Raw genomic sequence first — 16,964 nt, 5'->3', positions numbered from 1 at the left:
CCTACCTATCCTTTCAATATATAGTGTGTATCCTTAACATTAAGCTCCCAGCTATAATCTTCTTTCAGCCATGATTCAGTGATCATATATGCCAATCTGCAACTGTGCTGCAAGTTCATCTATCTTACTCTGTTACAACACCCCCAGTCCTGTATTCATCTCTTTTCAAGTTTTTCACCTTTTACATTGCAATTCAACCTGTTGACAGCAATTTTGCCCTATCAACAGCCTCTCTTCACTATATGTTGCCTCTGTTTGTAAGCCTGATCTTCAGCACTATTCATCTTTCCTACAATACTTCTTGCATTGAAATTTAGGCAGTTTAGAACACTAGTTGCCCCATTCTCAACGTTTTGATTCCTAACTTTGTGATCTTACCAACATATGCCTGTACAAACTCTCCACTGACTACACCCCTGCAACTCTAGTTTAGCATTTTGGAGAGGGAGGGAGAGCAGCCAGATGAATTGGTACATATTAAAACCAAAGACATAGGAAGGAAAAGCAATGAGGTCCTGAAGAGAGAATTTAGAGAGCTAAAGAGAAAGCTGAGAAGCAGGACATCCAGGGTAGTAATTTCTGGATTGCTATCTGTGCCATAAGCCCGTGAGGGTATAAACAGGGTAATTTGGCAGATAAATGCGTGGCTGAGAAGCTGGTGCCAGGGGCAGGGCTTCAAATTCTTTGATCATTGTGATCTCTTCTGGGGGAGGTACAAAAGGGATGGATTGCACCTGAACCTGAGAGGCAGGCAGATATTCTCGGAGGCAGATTTGTTAGAGATGTTGGGGAGAGTTTAAGCTAATTTGGCAGAAGGATGGGAACTGGAATGAAGGGACTCATGATTGGATGGATGGTAAAACAAAATAAAGATAGCATGCAGTCAGACTGTCAGAAAAGGCAGGCAGATGATAGGACAAAATTGCAGCCAGCAGGGTGAGTACCAGTGCATTGCACATGTAGAACCAAAAAGCATTGCAAATACAGTACTCAAAGTGTTATATCTCAATGCAGAGTATAAGTAGTAAGATGGGTGACCTTGTTGCACTATTACAGACTGTTGGCTACGATACTAAACTGTGGCTGAAGGATGGCTGTAGTTATCCAATGTTACACATTGTATCAGAGGGATGGGAAGGTAGTCAGAGGGGGTAGCATGGCTCTGCTGGTAAAGAATGTCATCAAATCATTAGAAAATTGTGACACAGGATCAGAAGATGTTGAATTTTTGTGGGCTGCGTTAAGAAACTGCAAGGGTAAAAGGACCCTGATGGCAGTTTATACAGACCTCCAAACAATAGCTGGGATGTGGACTACAGATTACAATGGGAAATAGAATAGGTGAGTCAAAAGGGCAATGTTATGATAGTCGTGGGAAATTTTAACATGCAGGTTGATTGGGAAAATCAGGCTGGCAATGAATCCCAAGACAGTGAATTTGTTGAAACCCTATAAGATGGCTTTTTAGAGCAGTTGGTCATTGAGCCTATTAAGGGATCAGCTATACTAGATTGGGTGTCATGTAATGAAATGGAGACAATTAGGGAGCTTAAGGTAAAGGAACCCTTAGGAGGCAGTGCTCACAATATGATTGCATTCAACTTGAAATTTGATCGGAAGAAAGGAAAGTCTGATGTAGCAGTAGTTCAGTGGAGTAAAAGAAATTACAGTGGTATGAGAGAGGAGTTGGCCAAAATAAATTGGAAGGAGATGCTGCAGGGAGGACAGCAGAACAGCAATGGCTTGGGTTTCTGGGGAAAATGAAGGTGGTGCAGGATAGATGTATTCCAAAAACAAAGAAATACTCAAATGGCAAGATATTACAATTTCTGCTGACAAGGGAAGTCAAAGCTAATGTAAAAGCAAAAGAGAGGGCATACAACAAAGCAAAAAAAAAAATGGGGAAGATAGAACATCGGAAAGCTTTCAAAAACCTACAGAAAGCAACTAAAAGAATCATTAGGATAGGCAAGATGAAATATGAAAGCAATCTAGTAAATATCAAGGTGGATAGAAAAAGCTTTTTCAAGTATATAACAAATAAAAAGAGATGAGAGTGGATATAGGACCAGAGAAATAATAACAGGGTGCAAGGAGATGGCAGATGAACTAAATGAATATTTTGCATTAGTTTCACTGTGGAAGACACCAGCAGTGTGCCAGATGTTGAAGGGGTGTGAGAGAAGAGAAGTGAGTGCAGTTGCTATTACAAGGGAGGTGCTGCTCAAAAAGCAGAAAGACGTAAAGGTACATAAGTCACCCGGACCAGATGAACTGCACGCTAGAGTTCTGAAAGAGGTAGTAGTAGAGATTGTGGAGGCATTAGTGATGATCCATCAAGAATTATTGAACTCTGGCATGGTTCTGGAGGACTGGAAAATTGTAAATGTCATTCCACTCTAAGATAGGAGGGAGGTAGCTGAAAGGAAATTATAGACCAGTTAGCAGTGGATAGGAAGATTTTGGAGTCAATTTTTAAAGATGAGTTTATGGAGTACTTGGTGACACAGGACAAGATAAGACAAAGTCAGCATGCTTTCTTTCAGGGAAAATCTTGCCTGACGACCTCCTTGGAATCCTTTGGGAAGATTACAAGTAGGATAGATAAGTAGATACAGTGGATGTTGTATATTTGGATTTTCAGAAGGCCTTTGACAAGGTGCCGTACATGAGGCTGCTTACCAAGTTAAGAGCCCATGGTATTACAGGAAAGTTACTGGCATGGTTAGAGCATTCGCCGATTAGTAGTAGGCAGTGAATGGAAATAAAAGGATCCTTTTCTGGTTGGCTGCTAGTGACTAGTGGTGTTCCGCAGGGGTCATTGTTGGGACTGCTTCTTTTTGTGCTAAATATCCCAATGACTTAGATGATGGAATAGATGGCTTTGTTACCAAGTTTGCAGATGATACGAAGATTGGTGGAGAGGCAAGTAGTGTTGAGGAAACAAGGCGGCTGCAGAAGAACTTAGATTAGGAGAATGGGCAAGAAAGTGGCAAATGAAGTACAATGTTGGAAAATGCATGGTCATGCACTTTGCTAGGAGAAATAAATGTACAGACTATTTTCTAGAAGGGGAGAAAATCCAAATGTATGGCGTTTCTTCTTTGTTATGTTAAATTTAAAATGGCTTCTTTGTTATGTTAAATGCTGAGAAAGTCTCCAGCTAGACATTTGCTTGGGTTAATACAGACAGCAGGGTGCTATTAGCCAATGGGTGACAATGTTATTCTTTCTTGGGGCGATAATGCTGTCTCATATGACTGGGAAGGATGGGCTTTTGGCGGGGAGCCGGACGAGAGACCGGGAGGACGACGGATCTGAGGGAAGACGCTGGTCGATCACTCTGGGTGGTCCCAAGCCGCGAGTCGACAGGGTCCGGGTGGTCCTGAAGAAATTCCTGAGCTCCAACTTGTGCACGAAGAACCTGGAACTTTGATAAGTCTGGCGCCTTTTCCATTCCCTTTTCCTGTATTGAACTTATATTAATTTCATAGACTTAGTAATATCTATAAAGTGTACTTGGTAAAACGTACTGTGTGTGTGCTGGCTGATGATTGATGTTTGAAACCGATTTCGGTGGCAGTGGTACACAACCGGAAGCATACAGGCAGGCGCCGGACGGGATTTCCCCGAGATATATATGAGCCAATACAGCTGAGCGTGACACAAAAATCTGAGATGCAAAGGAACTTGGGAGTCTTTGTAGAAAACACCCTGAAGATTAACTTCCAGGTGAGTCAGTGGTGAGGAAGGCAAATTAAATGATAGCATTCATTTCAAGAGGTTTGGAATACAAGGGCAGGGATGTGGCGCTGAGTCTTTACAAGGCACTGATAAGGCCTTACCTTGAGTATTGTGACCAGCTTTGGGCTCCTTATATAAAAGATGTGTGGCATTGGAGAGGGTTCAGAGGAGGTTCACAAGGATGATTCCAGGAATGAAAGGGTTATCATGTGAGGAACGTTTGATGGCTCTGGGCCTGTACTTGCTCGAATTTAGGAGGGTGAGGGGGGAGGAACTCATTGAAACCTTTTGAATGTTGAAAGGTCTAGATAGAGTAGATGTGGAAAGAATGTTGCTCATGGTTGGGGAGTCTAGGACAAGAGGGCCTAGCCTCAAAATAAAAGGGCGCCCATTTAAAATAGAGATGAGGAGAAATTTCTTTAGTCAGAGGGTGGTGAATTTGTGGAATCCGTTGTCACAGGCAGCTGTGGAGGCCGGGTCGTTAAGTGTATTTGAGGCAGAGATTGATAGGTTCTTGACTGGCCATGGCATCAAAGGTTATGGGGAGAAGGCCAGGGAGTGGGACTAAGGAGGAAAAAAAATCAGCCATGATTGGATGGCAGAGCAGACTCAATGGGCCAAATGGCCTAATTCTGCTCATATTTCTTATGATCTTAAACTCCACTGTGCAGCATTAACATATCTTCCCAATTGGATATTTGTCCCCCTCCAGTTCACATGCAAATCATCCCTTCTGTGCAGATCCCACCTTCCCTGGAAGAGAGCCCAATGATCCAAAAATCTGATGCCCTCCCTCTTCACCAACTCCTTAGTGACATATTAAACTGTATAATCTTCCTAATGCTGGCATCACTAGCACATGGTATGGGTAACAGTCCTGAGATCACAATCCTGAAGGTCCTGTCCCTTAACTTAGCACCTAACTCCCTATGCAGAACTTTGTCACTCGTCCTACCTATGTCATTGGTATCTCTATAGACCACGATTTAAGGCAAAGGCTGATAAATTGTTGATTGGTCAGGGCATGAAGAGTTACAGGAAGAAAGCATGAGATTGGGTCCGAGAGGAAAATTGGATCAGCCATGATGAAATGACAGAGCAGACGCAATGAGCCAATTGGCCTAATTCTGCTCCTATATTTCACGGTCTAAGCCTGACTGCTCTCTACATCCAAGTCTTTCTGCCACTTGGATGACTTCACACATGATATATTTTCAGATACAAATGATCTAAAAGTTTCTGGAGATAAAGTTCCCAGATACCCACAATTAATGCTGTGAAATTGATTCTTTGAGCATACAAATCTCCCAACTTTTAACAGATGAGCTATTTGATGTTCTAAGTGATAGAATCAATCTTATCTATAAGCTTCCTTGAACTAAATAACTTAGCCAATGTTGTCTGGTTTGAAACAAGTCAATCAACATAACCCATTTGTCTTACACTGCATCTTGAGCAGTCAGCCCAGGTGCTGTTGGCCAGCGTGCTTTGTTTTATAGACTGTACTGTTGGTTTACAAAGTTGTTCTTTGACCTCAGACTGATTATTGTCTGCTATTTACATGAAAGAAACTGAAGACTGATTCCCATTTACAACAAGAAGCTGACCAAAGAATATTGGTTGGAAGTTTAATTTACTTAAAAACAACTCTGATCTCTCCAAGGGTCAGCTAACATGTTAGAAAGCTGAGCTTGGCAAAAAGACCCCATGACTCTGGACAGTGAAGACGCATCATAAGACACATTTAGTTTTAGAGGAATTATGTCTTATGCTTACCTATACCAAAAACAGCAGCCTCTGCAGGTAGCTATTATAAAAGTGATGAGAAATTAGCCAAAATACAGGAGAAAATATGAAGACACAGCCCTGAGCTTGCTTCAGTCTCAGCTCAAAAGAAAAGCCATCAAATTTGCTGGATGACATGGCCTACGCTTGCTTTGGTAATCAAACAGTAACATTCATTTCAAACATAAATGTTATCTTAACTGAAACTCCTGTGGGTCACCTTTACCTTTCAATGTATACTTTAAAAATCTTCCAATACTCTTAAGGAACTTCTAATGTCAAATATCTTTTTGACATCGTCAACCTTTGAGGCCAAGTTAATGGCACAATTCACAGTGATTATTAATGACCAATAAAGTCATCTCTTGTTACGCTAATAACACGATTTTTCTGTAAATCTAACTGCAGCTGATTAAAGTCTAGGGCGCAGGCCCCTAGGCTGATATATGGTACAGTGCTGCTGTCACGCTGTTCCAATAAACCAGGTTTGATTCTGATTTTGAATGCCTTCTTTAGAGAATTGCTTAGATTCCGAGATCAGTTTCCTCGTGGACAATCTGATTTTTGTCCACATTCCAAAAAAACTGTGTAGGTGAATTAACTATGGTAAAATTGCCCCTAGTGTAGATGGGAGAATCCACAGGCGTGTGGAAGTGAGTTGATGTACACGTGAGAGAATGGTTACAAGGGAATAAGTGGGGTAATGGAATAGTTGAGAGAGTTCTGACAGCCAGTATAAATTTTATGGCTCAAATGGCCTCCTGAATTGAGAATCTAAATCTGCAGACCATTTTGAGGGAAAAATCAAAATTTCAGTGAGCTGGAAAGAGCTTGCACTATTTATGTGTGCCCAACATAATGAGACAGTGTGATGGTGAATTCATTGTGATTAAATAGCAATTTGTTATTTCTGATCTTAAACCACTGGGAACATGCTTAAACATCTGAACAGTACTGAGACTGTAATGTACCTTCCAATTTGAAACTATCACTGTTATCGCTTTGGCGGCTGGGGTGGGGGTGGGGATGCAGACTCAAATCCTGATTGCAATGAAGACGATGTAAACATACTTACATCACTTGCATCAACCTGATTTACTCACTTATTGAGCCTTTCTATAAGCCATCATTTAGGTCACAGATTCCCACAGAATCACAATTAATGACCTCATTACAGAAAGGAAGGAAATGGAAAGGCTAAATGATTAACCAAATTAAAGTCCCAGTCATTTCCCCAAGAACTGTGCCCTTCACAAACTAGGCAACATCACTGTAAATCAGGTGGCTTTACATCATGGTGAAAAGCTGAAACCTCTCTGCATGAAGAATTCCTCATTGGATCTCATTTACTTTTTTCTAGGTTTATACTGCAAAATAATTTGTTGATCATCTATATAAATAATAAAGAGAGTCACACCTAGTTTAATTGCCACTGATGAATACAAGTCTGCTGATACTGTTAGGATGATGCGATCTTACCTTACACATTCCATAGTCTGTGAGTTTTATGTGTCCTTCAGAATCCAGCAGGACATTGTCAAGTTTCAAATCTCTGTAAATTATCCCATGTTCATGAAGGTAGTTTAACGCCAGACTGATCTCTGAAGAGTAAAATCTGCCATAAATGAGAAAAAAGGCTCATCTTTTCCAGACAGGAAAAACATAGAAGAAATGACAACATACAGCTACAGGTCAGTTTCATTTTTCCATCTCAAATTTTCTAAACCAGTCAAAAAACTCTGCAGTAGATTCAATCTTTTCCCTGGAGCCTCATGTTGAAATTAATAAATGGCTATACTTTGTCTTTCATATTCTTTCTTTATCCTAAAAAAACACTGAGGGGCTCAGGTGACTGGGAAGCGAAGGGCCAGGGAGACGTGAAAGGGCACAAAGGGAAAGAGGGGCAGAGGGGGTCAAATTTTACAGTGAGAGGGATTCACAATGCTTTTCACTCACTGCAGTGACTAGCGGGGTACCTCAAGGCTCGGTGTTGGGACCGCAGCTATTTACAATATACATTAATGATTTAGATGAAGGGATTAAAAGTAACATTAGAAAATTTGCAGATGACACAAAACTGGATGGCAGTGTGAAATGTGAGGAGGATGTTATGAGAATGCAGGGTGACTTGGACAGGTTGGGTGAGTGGGCAGATGCATGGCAGATGCAGTTTATTGTGGATAAATGTGAGGTTATCCATTTTAGCGGCAAGAACAGGAAGGCAGATCTGAATGGTGTCAAGTTAGGAAAAGGGGAAGTACAACAAGATCTAGGTGTCTTTGCTCATCATCACTGAAAGCAAGCATACAGGTACAGCAGGCAGTGAAGAAAGCTAATGGCATGTTGGCCTTCATAACAAGGGGAGTTGAGTATAGGAGCAAAGAGGTCCTTCTGTAGTTGTACAGGGCCCTGGTGAGACCACACCTGGAGTATTGTGTGCAGTTTTGGTCTCCAAATTTGAGGAAGGATACTCTTGCTATTGAGGGAGTGCAGCATAGGTTCACAACGTTAATTCCTGGGATGGCAGGATTGTCATATGTTGAAAGATTCGAGCAACTGGGCTTGTATACACTGGAATTTAGAAGGATGAGAGGGGATCTGATGGAAACATATAAGATTATTAAGGGATTGGACACGCTAGAGGCAGGAAACATGTCCCCGTTGTTAGGGAGTCCAGAACCAGAGGCCACAGTTTAAGAATAAGGGGTAGGCCATTTAGAACGGAGTTGAGGAAAAACTTTTTCACCCAGAGAGTTGTGGATCTGTGGAATGCTCTGACTCAGAAGGCAATGGAGGCAAATTCTCTGGATGCTTTCAAGAAAGAGTTAGATAGAGCTCTTAAAGATATGGAGTCAAGGGATACGGGGAGAAGGCAGGAACGGGGCACTGATTGTGGATGATCAGCCGTGATCACAGTGAACGGCAGTGCTGGCTCAAAGGGCCGAATGGCCTACTCTTACACCTATTGCCTCCTCAACCACACTGTCCACAAAACAGCCAGCTTGCTATCAATATAGTAAATCCAGGGATGGGGCAGCCCTTCGTCAATGAAATAAAGATGCCCAGAATTATCAATAAACCAAATCAAAAGTCAGAAACAAGATTCAACATGATCTAATGATGCTCCAAGCAATATAATATTTACTTCATCTAGTTACATATATTGAATAATCATTTTCAAATTCCAAGACATCTGATACCATTGAGTTTGCTGCCTGCATATTTTCAAACAATGTAACAGGAAGAAATAATTTGGCCTAATTGATCTACTTACCTGGCATGCTCTTCTGGAAGCTTTCGTTGCCTCTGCATATGAAACATCAGATCTCCACCGTTCACATATTCTATGACAAAAAACAGCCTGGAAGCAAATCATTTAAATTAGCTGTTGAACTAGTACCAACTGCTGAATTTGAAAGATAAATAACCATCAGCCATTTATTTTTATGAAGATGTTGCTCTGTTCACCCAGAAAAAGAAAGAATGCAGCAGTTGACCTCCAGTCCCTTTGTGCACTTCCGGCCCTCAGGTTTATTATCACTGATGTGTCGTATTCTGTTAAATCTGTGGAGTTGTTGGCACCTAACATCTAAACAATCCCAAATGAAGTTTGGGACCTGGAATAATTGGGCACTCTTGGACACCCTAATGGCAGAAGGGCGTATGCCACAAACAACTTGCCCACTGTGATGACCATCACCCACTACACCATCTGGGTTAAAGCTTGCAGATGGTTAACAGGATCGATCGGTCACCAAAAAAAGCTGCAAATATGGCATGGAAGCTCATCATTCTCAAACACTTGGGCTTTCAGAGGAAGAAATCTACCTTAATATTCAAGTACCACTGGGACCTGAGGAGTGCCGGATTAGTGAAAATGCCGAATTACAGAAGGATCGCATTAAGCATAATCAGTGCCAGATTATCGAAGGAACTGAATTACAGGCAGTCAGATTAGTGAAGGTCGACTGTTTTCACAGTAACAGCAATTTTGAAAGTTCAATTAAAATACAAAGCATAGCCCCCTTGTTAGACATTGGAGATTCAGCACAAACAAATCATTTGCCTGTGCTGTTTGTACTCAAGATAATTAAAGCCGGCGAGGCAAATCTGAGATAGGAAGTCTGCACTTCTCCCCTATACTCCCAACGTAAGTCCACATGCAAAGCAGATGTCCCAGAGGGAGTGCTTACTTGGAGTGGAAAGTCTGCACTGCAGCCTACAGTTCATAGATCTATCCCACGGAAATCTAGGACAAGGCTACGAGCTTAGTTTTAAACTAGGCCTTTCAGCACTAACATTAGGAAATATTTTCAAGTGGAAGCTGGGATCCCTTTGACAATTGATGCTAATCAATTGATATCTGCCACAAATCTGATTTTTAATCTCCAACTGCTGAACTGACTGGAGACGCTAAATTGGCTACACTTCTCATCCTGTTTCTTCTTTCATTAAAGCATTCTGTCCAATGTGCTATTAGTTTTTTTTGTGCACAGCAGTAATAGAATCAAAGGAAGAATTGTAGATATGGCATAAATCCACTCTGATCGGCAATGCCTATGCAGTGTTGCTAGAAAGTTTGTGAACCCTGTAGAATTTTCTCTATTTCTGCATAAATATAACCCAAAATATGATCAGACCTTCACGCAAGTTCTAAAACTAAATGAGAACCCAATTAAATAAATATCTCTAAAAACATTATACTTGTTTATTTATTTATTGAAAAAAATGATCCAATATTACATGCATTTGTTGGAAAAAGTATGTGAACCTTTGCTTTCAGTAACTGTGTGACTCCCTTGTATAGCAATAACTTCAACCAAACGATTCCGGTAACCATTGATTAGTCTTGCACATCGGCTTGGAGGAATTTTAGGCTGTTCCTCCTTACAAGACTACTTCAACTCAGCGATATTGGTGGGCTTCCTTGCATGAACCGCTTGCTTCAGCTCCTTCTACATTTCTATAGGATTAAAGTCAGGACTTTGACTCAGCCATTCCAAAACATAAATTTTTTTCTTTTTAAGCCGTTCGGTCATTGAGTTACTTTTGTCTTTTGGATCTCTGTCTTGTTGCATTACCCAACTTTTATTAAGCCTCAAAAGTGATGGACTGCTTCCCTAACATTCTCCTGTAAAATATCTTGATACAATTTTGAATTCATTGTTCCCTTAACGATTGCAAGCTGTTCAGGCCCTGGGGCAGCAAAGCAGCCCCAAACCATGATGCTTCTTCCAACATGCTTCACAGATGGGATGAGGTTTTGGTGTTAGTGCACAGCGCCCTTGTTCTTCCAAACATAGCAATATACTTTTCTGTCAAAAAGTTCAACTTTTGTCTCATCTGTCCACAGAACATTGTCCCAGAAACATTGTAGAACATCCAGGTAGCCTTTTGCAAACTTCAGATGTGCAGCAATGTTTTTATTTGGAGAGCAGTGGTTTCCTCCGCAGTGCCCTACTATGAGCATCATTGTTGTTAAGTATTTTTCTTATAATGGACACATGAACAGAGACTTTTAGCAAGTTCCAGAAATTTCTGCAGGTCTTTGGCTGTTATCCTTGGGTTCTTTTTCACCTCCTTCAGCATTGCATGTGGTGTGATCTTTGCAGGATGCCCACTCCTAGCAAGAGTAGCAACAGTACTAAATTTCCTCCATTTGTAGACAATTTATCTTACTGTGGAATGATAAATATTCATGTCTTTAGAAATGCTTTTGTAGCCTTTTCCAGCTTCATGCATCTCTACAATTCTTCTTCTAAGGTCCTCTGAAAGTTGTTTACATCAAGGTATGGTGCACATAAAACAGATCTGTCTTAAGAAGAGCAGGCTGTGTCAGTAACCTGATTTTGTGTGTCTTTTTTTTAATAAGGCAGGGCACCTCTACAATCCATCTCACTGACTGGAACACATGACTTCAAATAGCTTTTGTAGAAGGCATTACCCCAGAGGTTCACATACTTTTTCCAACAAGTAAATATAATATTAGATCATTTTTCTCAATAAATGAAGTATAATTTTTTTGTGCTATTTATTTAATTGGGGTCTCTTTATCTAGTTTTAGGACATGTGAAGATCTGATCATATTTTAGGTCATATTTATACAGAAATAGAGAAAATTCTACAGCTTTCACAAACTTCCTGGGGCCACTGTAAAACAACAGTTCTGGGCCACCCAATACATATAATCGAGTTCAAACATTCTGATTTCGATATTCCCCTTAAAAATTTGGTGATTGAATTGTTCAAGTAATATATCCTATGTAATCTTCATGAGCAAATAGTTTTGTGATTTGCTAACGGAAACATTTTGAAATAAAGATGAATACAAATTTATACTTAGGTTACCATTACACAGCCAGATAGAATATTTCATTCAAAGTGCAAAGAAGTCAGGGAATAGGTTATTGAGGAAGCTGGCTGTTTTAACTATATTGATATTACAGAAATAGAATGGAGAAGCTTCAATTTTGGTTAGCCATTCCTCAAAATCAAAAACTGTTGCTAAACTATGAAGATAAAATCACAAACAGAGAAAAAGGCTTCCTGAAACATAGATGTAAAAGGTGGAGCAACACACACAAAATGCTGGAGGAACTCAGCAGGTCAAGCACTATCTACAGAAATGAATAAATAGTCGACACTTCAGGCTGAGACTCTTCATTAGGACTGGAAAGGAAGGGGGGAAGGTGCCAGAATAAGATGGGTGGTGGTGGGGGTGGGGGTGGGGGAGAGAACAAAGACAAGTTAGAACGTGATAGGCGAAACCAGGTTGGGGCAGGGGGTTGGGATGAAGCAGGGAGGTGATAGCTGGAAAAGAGAAAGTCTAGAAAAGAAGGATTCTGATAGGAGAGGAGAGTGGACCATGGGAGTTAGGGAAGGAGGAAGAACAGAAGGGGAGGTAATAGCCAGAGAGCGATAAGAGGGACAAGGCCAGAATGGTGGATAGAATGGTTGGGGGGGGGGTGGAAATAAAAGATATATATCTGAAGTTGGACAGATCAATGTTTCTGCTATCACGTTGGAGTCTATCCAGACAGAATATGAGGTGCTGTCCTCCATCCCAAGAGTGGCCTCATCATGGCAAAAGAGAAGGCCATGCCCCGACATGACGGAACGGGAATAGGGATAAGAATTAGAATGGTTGCCCACCAAGAAACTTGCAATTTCTGTCTCCATCTCTGGAGACGAACTATCTACCGATATTTTTGAAAAACATACCAATTCCTATGGTTATCTTGACTATACCTCTTCCCACCCTGTCTCCTTTCCCTCTTTCTCAGTTCCTTAATCTCCATTCCATCTGTTCCCAGGATGAGGCTTTCTTTTCCAGAACATCAGAGATGTCCTCTTTCTTTAAAGGATGGGGTTTCTCTTCCTCCACAATTGATGCTGCTTCACCTGCTTCTCCTCCATTTCTCAGACAATCGCATTCACCCCATCTTCCTGCTACTCAACAGCGATAGTGTTCCTATTTGTCCTCACCTACCATCCCAAGAGCCACAACATCCAACTTCTGCAATCTTCACTGAGACCCTAGCATCAAACGCATCTTTACCTCCCTCCCCACTCTTTGCTTCCTGTAGGAACCAACCTCTCCATGATTCCCTTGTCCATTCATCCCTCCCCACAAATCTCCCTCCTGGCATGTATCCTTGCAACTGACAGAAATTCTACACCTGCCATTCACCTCCTCGCATTCAGGGCCTCAAACAGTCCTTCCAGATGAGACAATATTTCACCTGCAAATCTGCTGGAGACATCGAATGTATCCAGTACTCTGGATGCAGCCCCCTCTTCATTGATGAAACACAACATAAATTGGGGGATCGCTTTGTCAAGTGCCTCCACTCCATCCGCAAAAAGTGTAATTTCCCAGTGGCCAACCATTTTAATTCCTATTCCGATTCTCATTCTGAGATGTCTGTCCATGATTACCTCTTCTACCATGATGAAGCCATTCTTAGGTAGGAGGAACAAAACCTCATATTCTAGCTGGGTAGCCTCCAAACTTGGCATAAGCAACGATTTCTTCAACTTTTGATAATTTATTTGCACCCACCTTCCCCATTTCCTCTTCCCTATTCCCCATAAGGGCCTCTTACTTCTTTCTCCTCGCCTGTCAATAACCTTCCACTTCTGCCCTTCTTCCTTTCCTTTTTCCCATGGTCCCCCCTCCTATCAGATTCTTTCTTCTCCAATCCTTTGTGTTTTCCACCTATCACTTACTTACTTCATTTCGCCCCTCCTCCACCCACCTGACCTCACCTATCACTTTTTAGCTTGTCTGCCTCCTCCTTCCCCACCTTCTTGTTCTGGCATCTTCCCCCTTTCTTTCTAGTCCAGATGAAGAGTCTCAGCCCGAAATGTTTGCTCTTTATTCCTTTCCATAGATTATGCCTGACCTGCTGAGTTCCTCTAGTATTTTGTATGTATTTTGTTTTTTTTTTTTATTTAGAGATACTACACAGAATAGGACTTACTGGCCTTTTGAGCCACACTGCCCACCAATCCCAGATAACCCAGATTTAACCCTAATCTAATGACAAGATAATTTACGATGACCAATTAACCTACCCAGCATCCCTTTAGACTGTGTGAGGGAACCAGAGGATCCAGAGAAAACCCATGCATTCCACAGGTAGGACATACAGAGACTCCTTACAGAGAATGCCAGGATTGAGTTCTGAACTCTGACACCCAAGCATTACACTAACTGTTACTCTACTATGGCGTGTTGCTCTGGATTTCCAGCATCTGCACTACCTTCTTTATCTAAAAGATAGTTGTGACTTCACTTTACATATTCAGACTACAGCAATGCCAGCACAACGTTTAGAATGGTAGCCCACCTGCTCTCAGTCTGGAAGCAGGAATGCAGTCCTACCAGAAAAGGGTGATTTGATGCCTGCTCAAACACATGCTTTTCTGTCTGCACCCAATCTATATCCTGCAAAAATAAACCAAACAATTTGTATTTCACTTGCAACCAAGAATAAATTGTCAGAAAAGTAGTTTTTCAAATATCTCAGCCCAAAACAATATTAATGGGGCTCAATGACACAAATTAAATTTTAGACTGATAATAAAGTGCATGAACCTATTAAAAGGTAGACCACATCAAATTACAAATCAAACACAAAATAAAACACATAATAAGGTGTAAATCAAAAGCTACTGAATACAAATCTTAAAAATGCCTGAATTAATATCAACAAAAATATTCATGTCCTTTAACATTTCTGCATAGGAATTAAAACATTGGATAGAATTTAACAGCAATGTGATAACAAGAAACAAAGATCACAATGAATGCAAGAATTAAGAAACACAGCATTCATAAAAAGGTGGAAGGTGTAATCCCACGGCTGACATTTCCTTCATGTTCTTTTATGTAACATCATGAAATCTACTCCAAGTGCCAGGAACTCCAACACTCACTCTCGACACTAACCAAAGTAAAGCTGTTTGCTTGACTGGTTCCCATCCCTCACCAGCACAGTGTGGCTGAGTGCATACTACCTAGAAAATGCAGTGCAAGTTTATGCCCTCTTTATTCTGACTGCCGTTCCCAAAAACACCAGGAACAGGAAGGGCAATAACTACATGGAAACATAGCCATCTCTGGGTTATGCCCCAAGCACACATCACCCTGACTAGCAAATATATCACTCTTTGTTCATTTCTTGTTGGACCCCCTCCTCCTTCTCTACGTCCTATGCTCCACTCTCCTCTGTCAGATTCCTTCTTCTTCATCCCCTTACTTGTTCTAACTCTTACCTCCCAGTTTCTCACCAAACCCACTCCCCCACCCACCTTCCCCCTTATCTGGTCTCACCAATCACTTGCCTGCTTGTACCCCTTCCCCTCCTCCATCTTCTCATTCTGGATTCTCCCCTCTTCCTTTCCAGTCCTGATGAAAGGTCTCAGCCCAAAATGTCGACTGCTTATTCCCCTCTGTAGATGCTGCCTAACCTGTTGAGTTCCTCCAGCATTTTGTGTGTGTGTGTTGCCATGGCAATCCAGGATCTACAGATCTCGCGTTTACTATTTGCCCATTGCTGCTGAGTGCAAAATATGCATCTATCTTTCAACACTAGGGTAGAAGGAATGCAGCAGTTCAAAGCATGGCCCACTACAGTGGAGGTGGATTTTTAAAAAAAATATTCATTATACGATGTGTTAGTTGCAGAACACGGCCCACTACAGGTGGGCATTGGACTGCAACTCACACATCTCCCAAAATGAATAAAGTTTAAAAAATTCACCTCCACTGTAAACACCAGACAGAAGATGCTCTAGGTTATGGATGGGAGTAAGAGGGTCATACCCATGGATGCTATTTACATAATAGGAAAAAATGTATGAAATTTCCATCAAGTGCAGCAAAATAAACATTTTTTGCATTTGCTTGAAACCTATTACATCTCTTGAATGAGACCCATCAAGTTTGCAATCAATTGTTTGAAAAAAATCAAACTAGATCTTTCACTATCCTCAGCTCTGCATGCTTTCCCTTACTTCACCACAATGCATCAAACCAGAGATGATTCAGTACCCACAAGCGCTTCACAGAATCTGGTGATCAGCAGATGAAGCCTTAACTTGAATTTTCCATTTCATTTGCTCCTGCCATATTAAAAAGCATTTGCACATTGCCAAACTGATTGGGAATTTGGGAAGGAAATTAAATAAAGACATTAAATTAAGATTCAAGATTCAAAGATTCAAAAAACTTTATTGTCATTCTAACCATACATCAGCTCTGCAGGGCAGAATGAGACAGCGTTTCTCAGGCGCAGTGCAATCATAACATAACAAACGCAACACTAAATGATAAACATAACAATAAATAGTAAAACACAACAGCCACATGTCAGTTAAAATCAGTTATAAGTGTCCAGTGCAAGTTAAAAGTGTCCAAAGCAGAGTCAGGTGGAGCAGCTATTTAGCAGTCTGACTGCCTGTGGAAGGAAGTTGTTTAGTAGCCTTGCGGTTTTAGTTTTGATACTCCTGTAACGTTTGCCTGATGGCAGAAGAACAAACAGTTCATGGAGAGGGTGTGAGGGGTCTTTAATGATGTACCGTGTCTTCTGGAGGCATCGACTCTGAAAGAGGTCTTGGACAGAAGAAGACCTCATGCTAATCATGCAGTTGCTCTTTCTCTATCAAATTGGTACCCAAAAGAGGTGACCCATATAACCACGAACACCCTATTCTCAGTGACCAATACAAATTTTAACCGTATAGCTCCCTGAAACTGGCAACACAGGTTGACAGGGTGGTTAAGACGGCATATGGCATGCTCACCTTCATTAGTCGAGGCACTGAGTTCTAAAGTCAGGAAGTTAAAGTGTGTTATAGCTTTATAAAACTCTAGTTAGGCCACATCTGAAGCAACACATACAGTTCTGGTCACCCCATTACATGAAAGA

General features: G+C 41.2%; 1 protein-coding gene across 2 annotated transcripts in view; it reads right to left on the bottom strand.

Annotated features, from left to right (window-relative positions):
- The window catches only part of prkci (protein kinase C, iota), a 129,888-nt gene that overhangs the window by 22,412 nt on the left and 90,512 nt on the right, over positions 1-16,964 (bottom strand). For both annotated transcript variants that reach the window (XM_072254916.1, XM_072254917.1), the window contains 3 exons: positions 14,382-14,479; positions 8,804-8,890; positions 7,009-7,144 (listed from right to left, as the gene is read on the bottom strand). In XM_072254916.1, the coding sequence (XP_072111017.1) occupies positions 7,009-7,144; positions 8,804-8,890; positions 14,382-14,479 (321 nt within the window). The remainder of the gene's footprint in view (positions 1-7,008; positions 7,145-8,803; positions 8,891-14,381; positions 14,480-16,964) is intronic.

This window comes from Mobula birostris, chromosome 4 (assembly GCF_030028105.1).
Source record: "Mobula birostris isolate sMobBir1 chromosome 4, sMobBir1.hap1, whole genome shotgun sequence".
Lineage (NCBI taxonomy): Eukaryota > Metazoa > Chordata > Chondrichthyes > Myliobatiformes > Myliobatidae > Mobula > Mobula birostris.
Note: the sequence above shows the minus strand (reverse complement) of the source record. Positions and strands in the feature narration are given on the sequence as shown.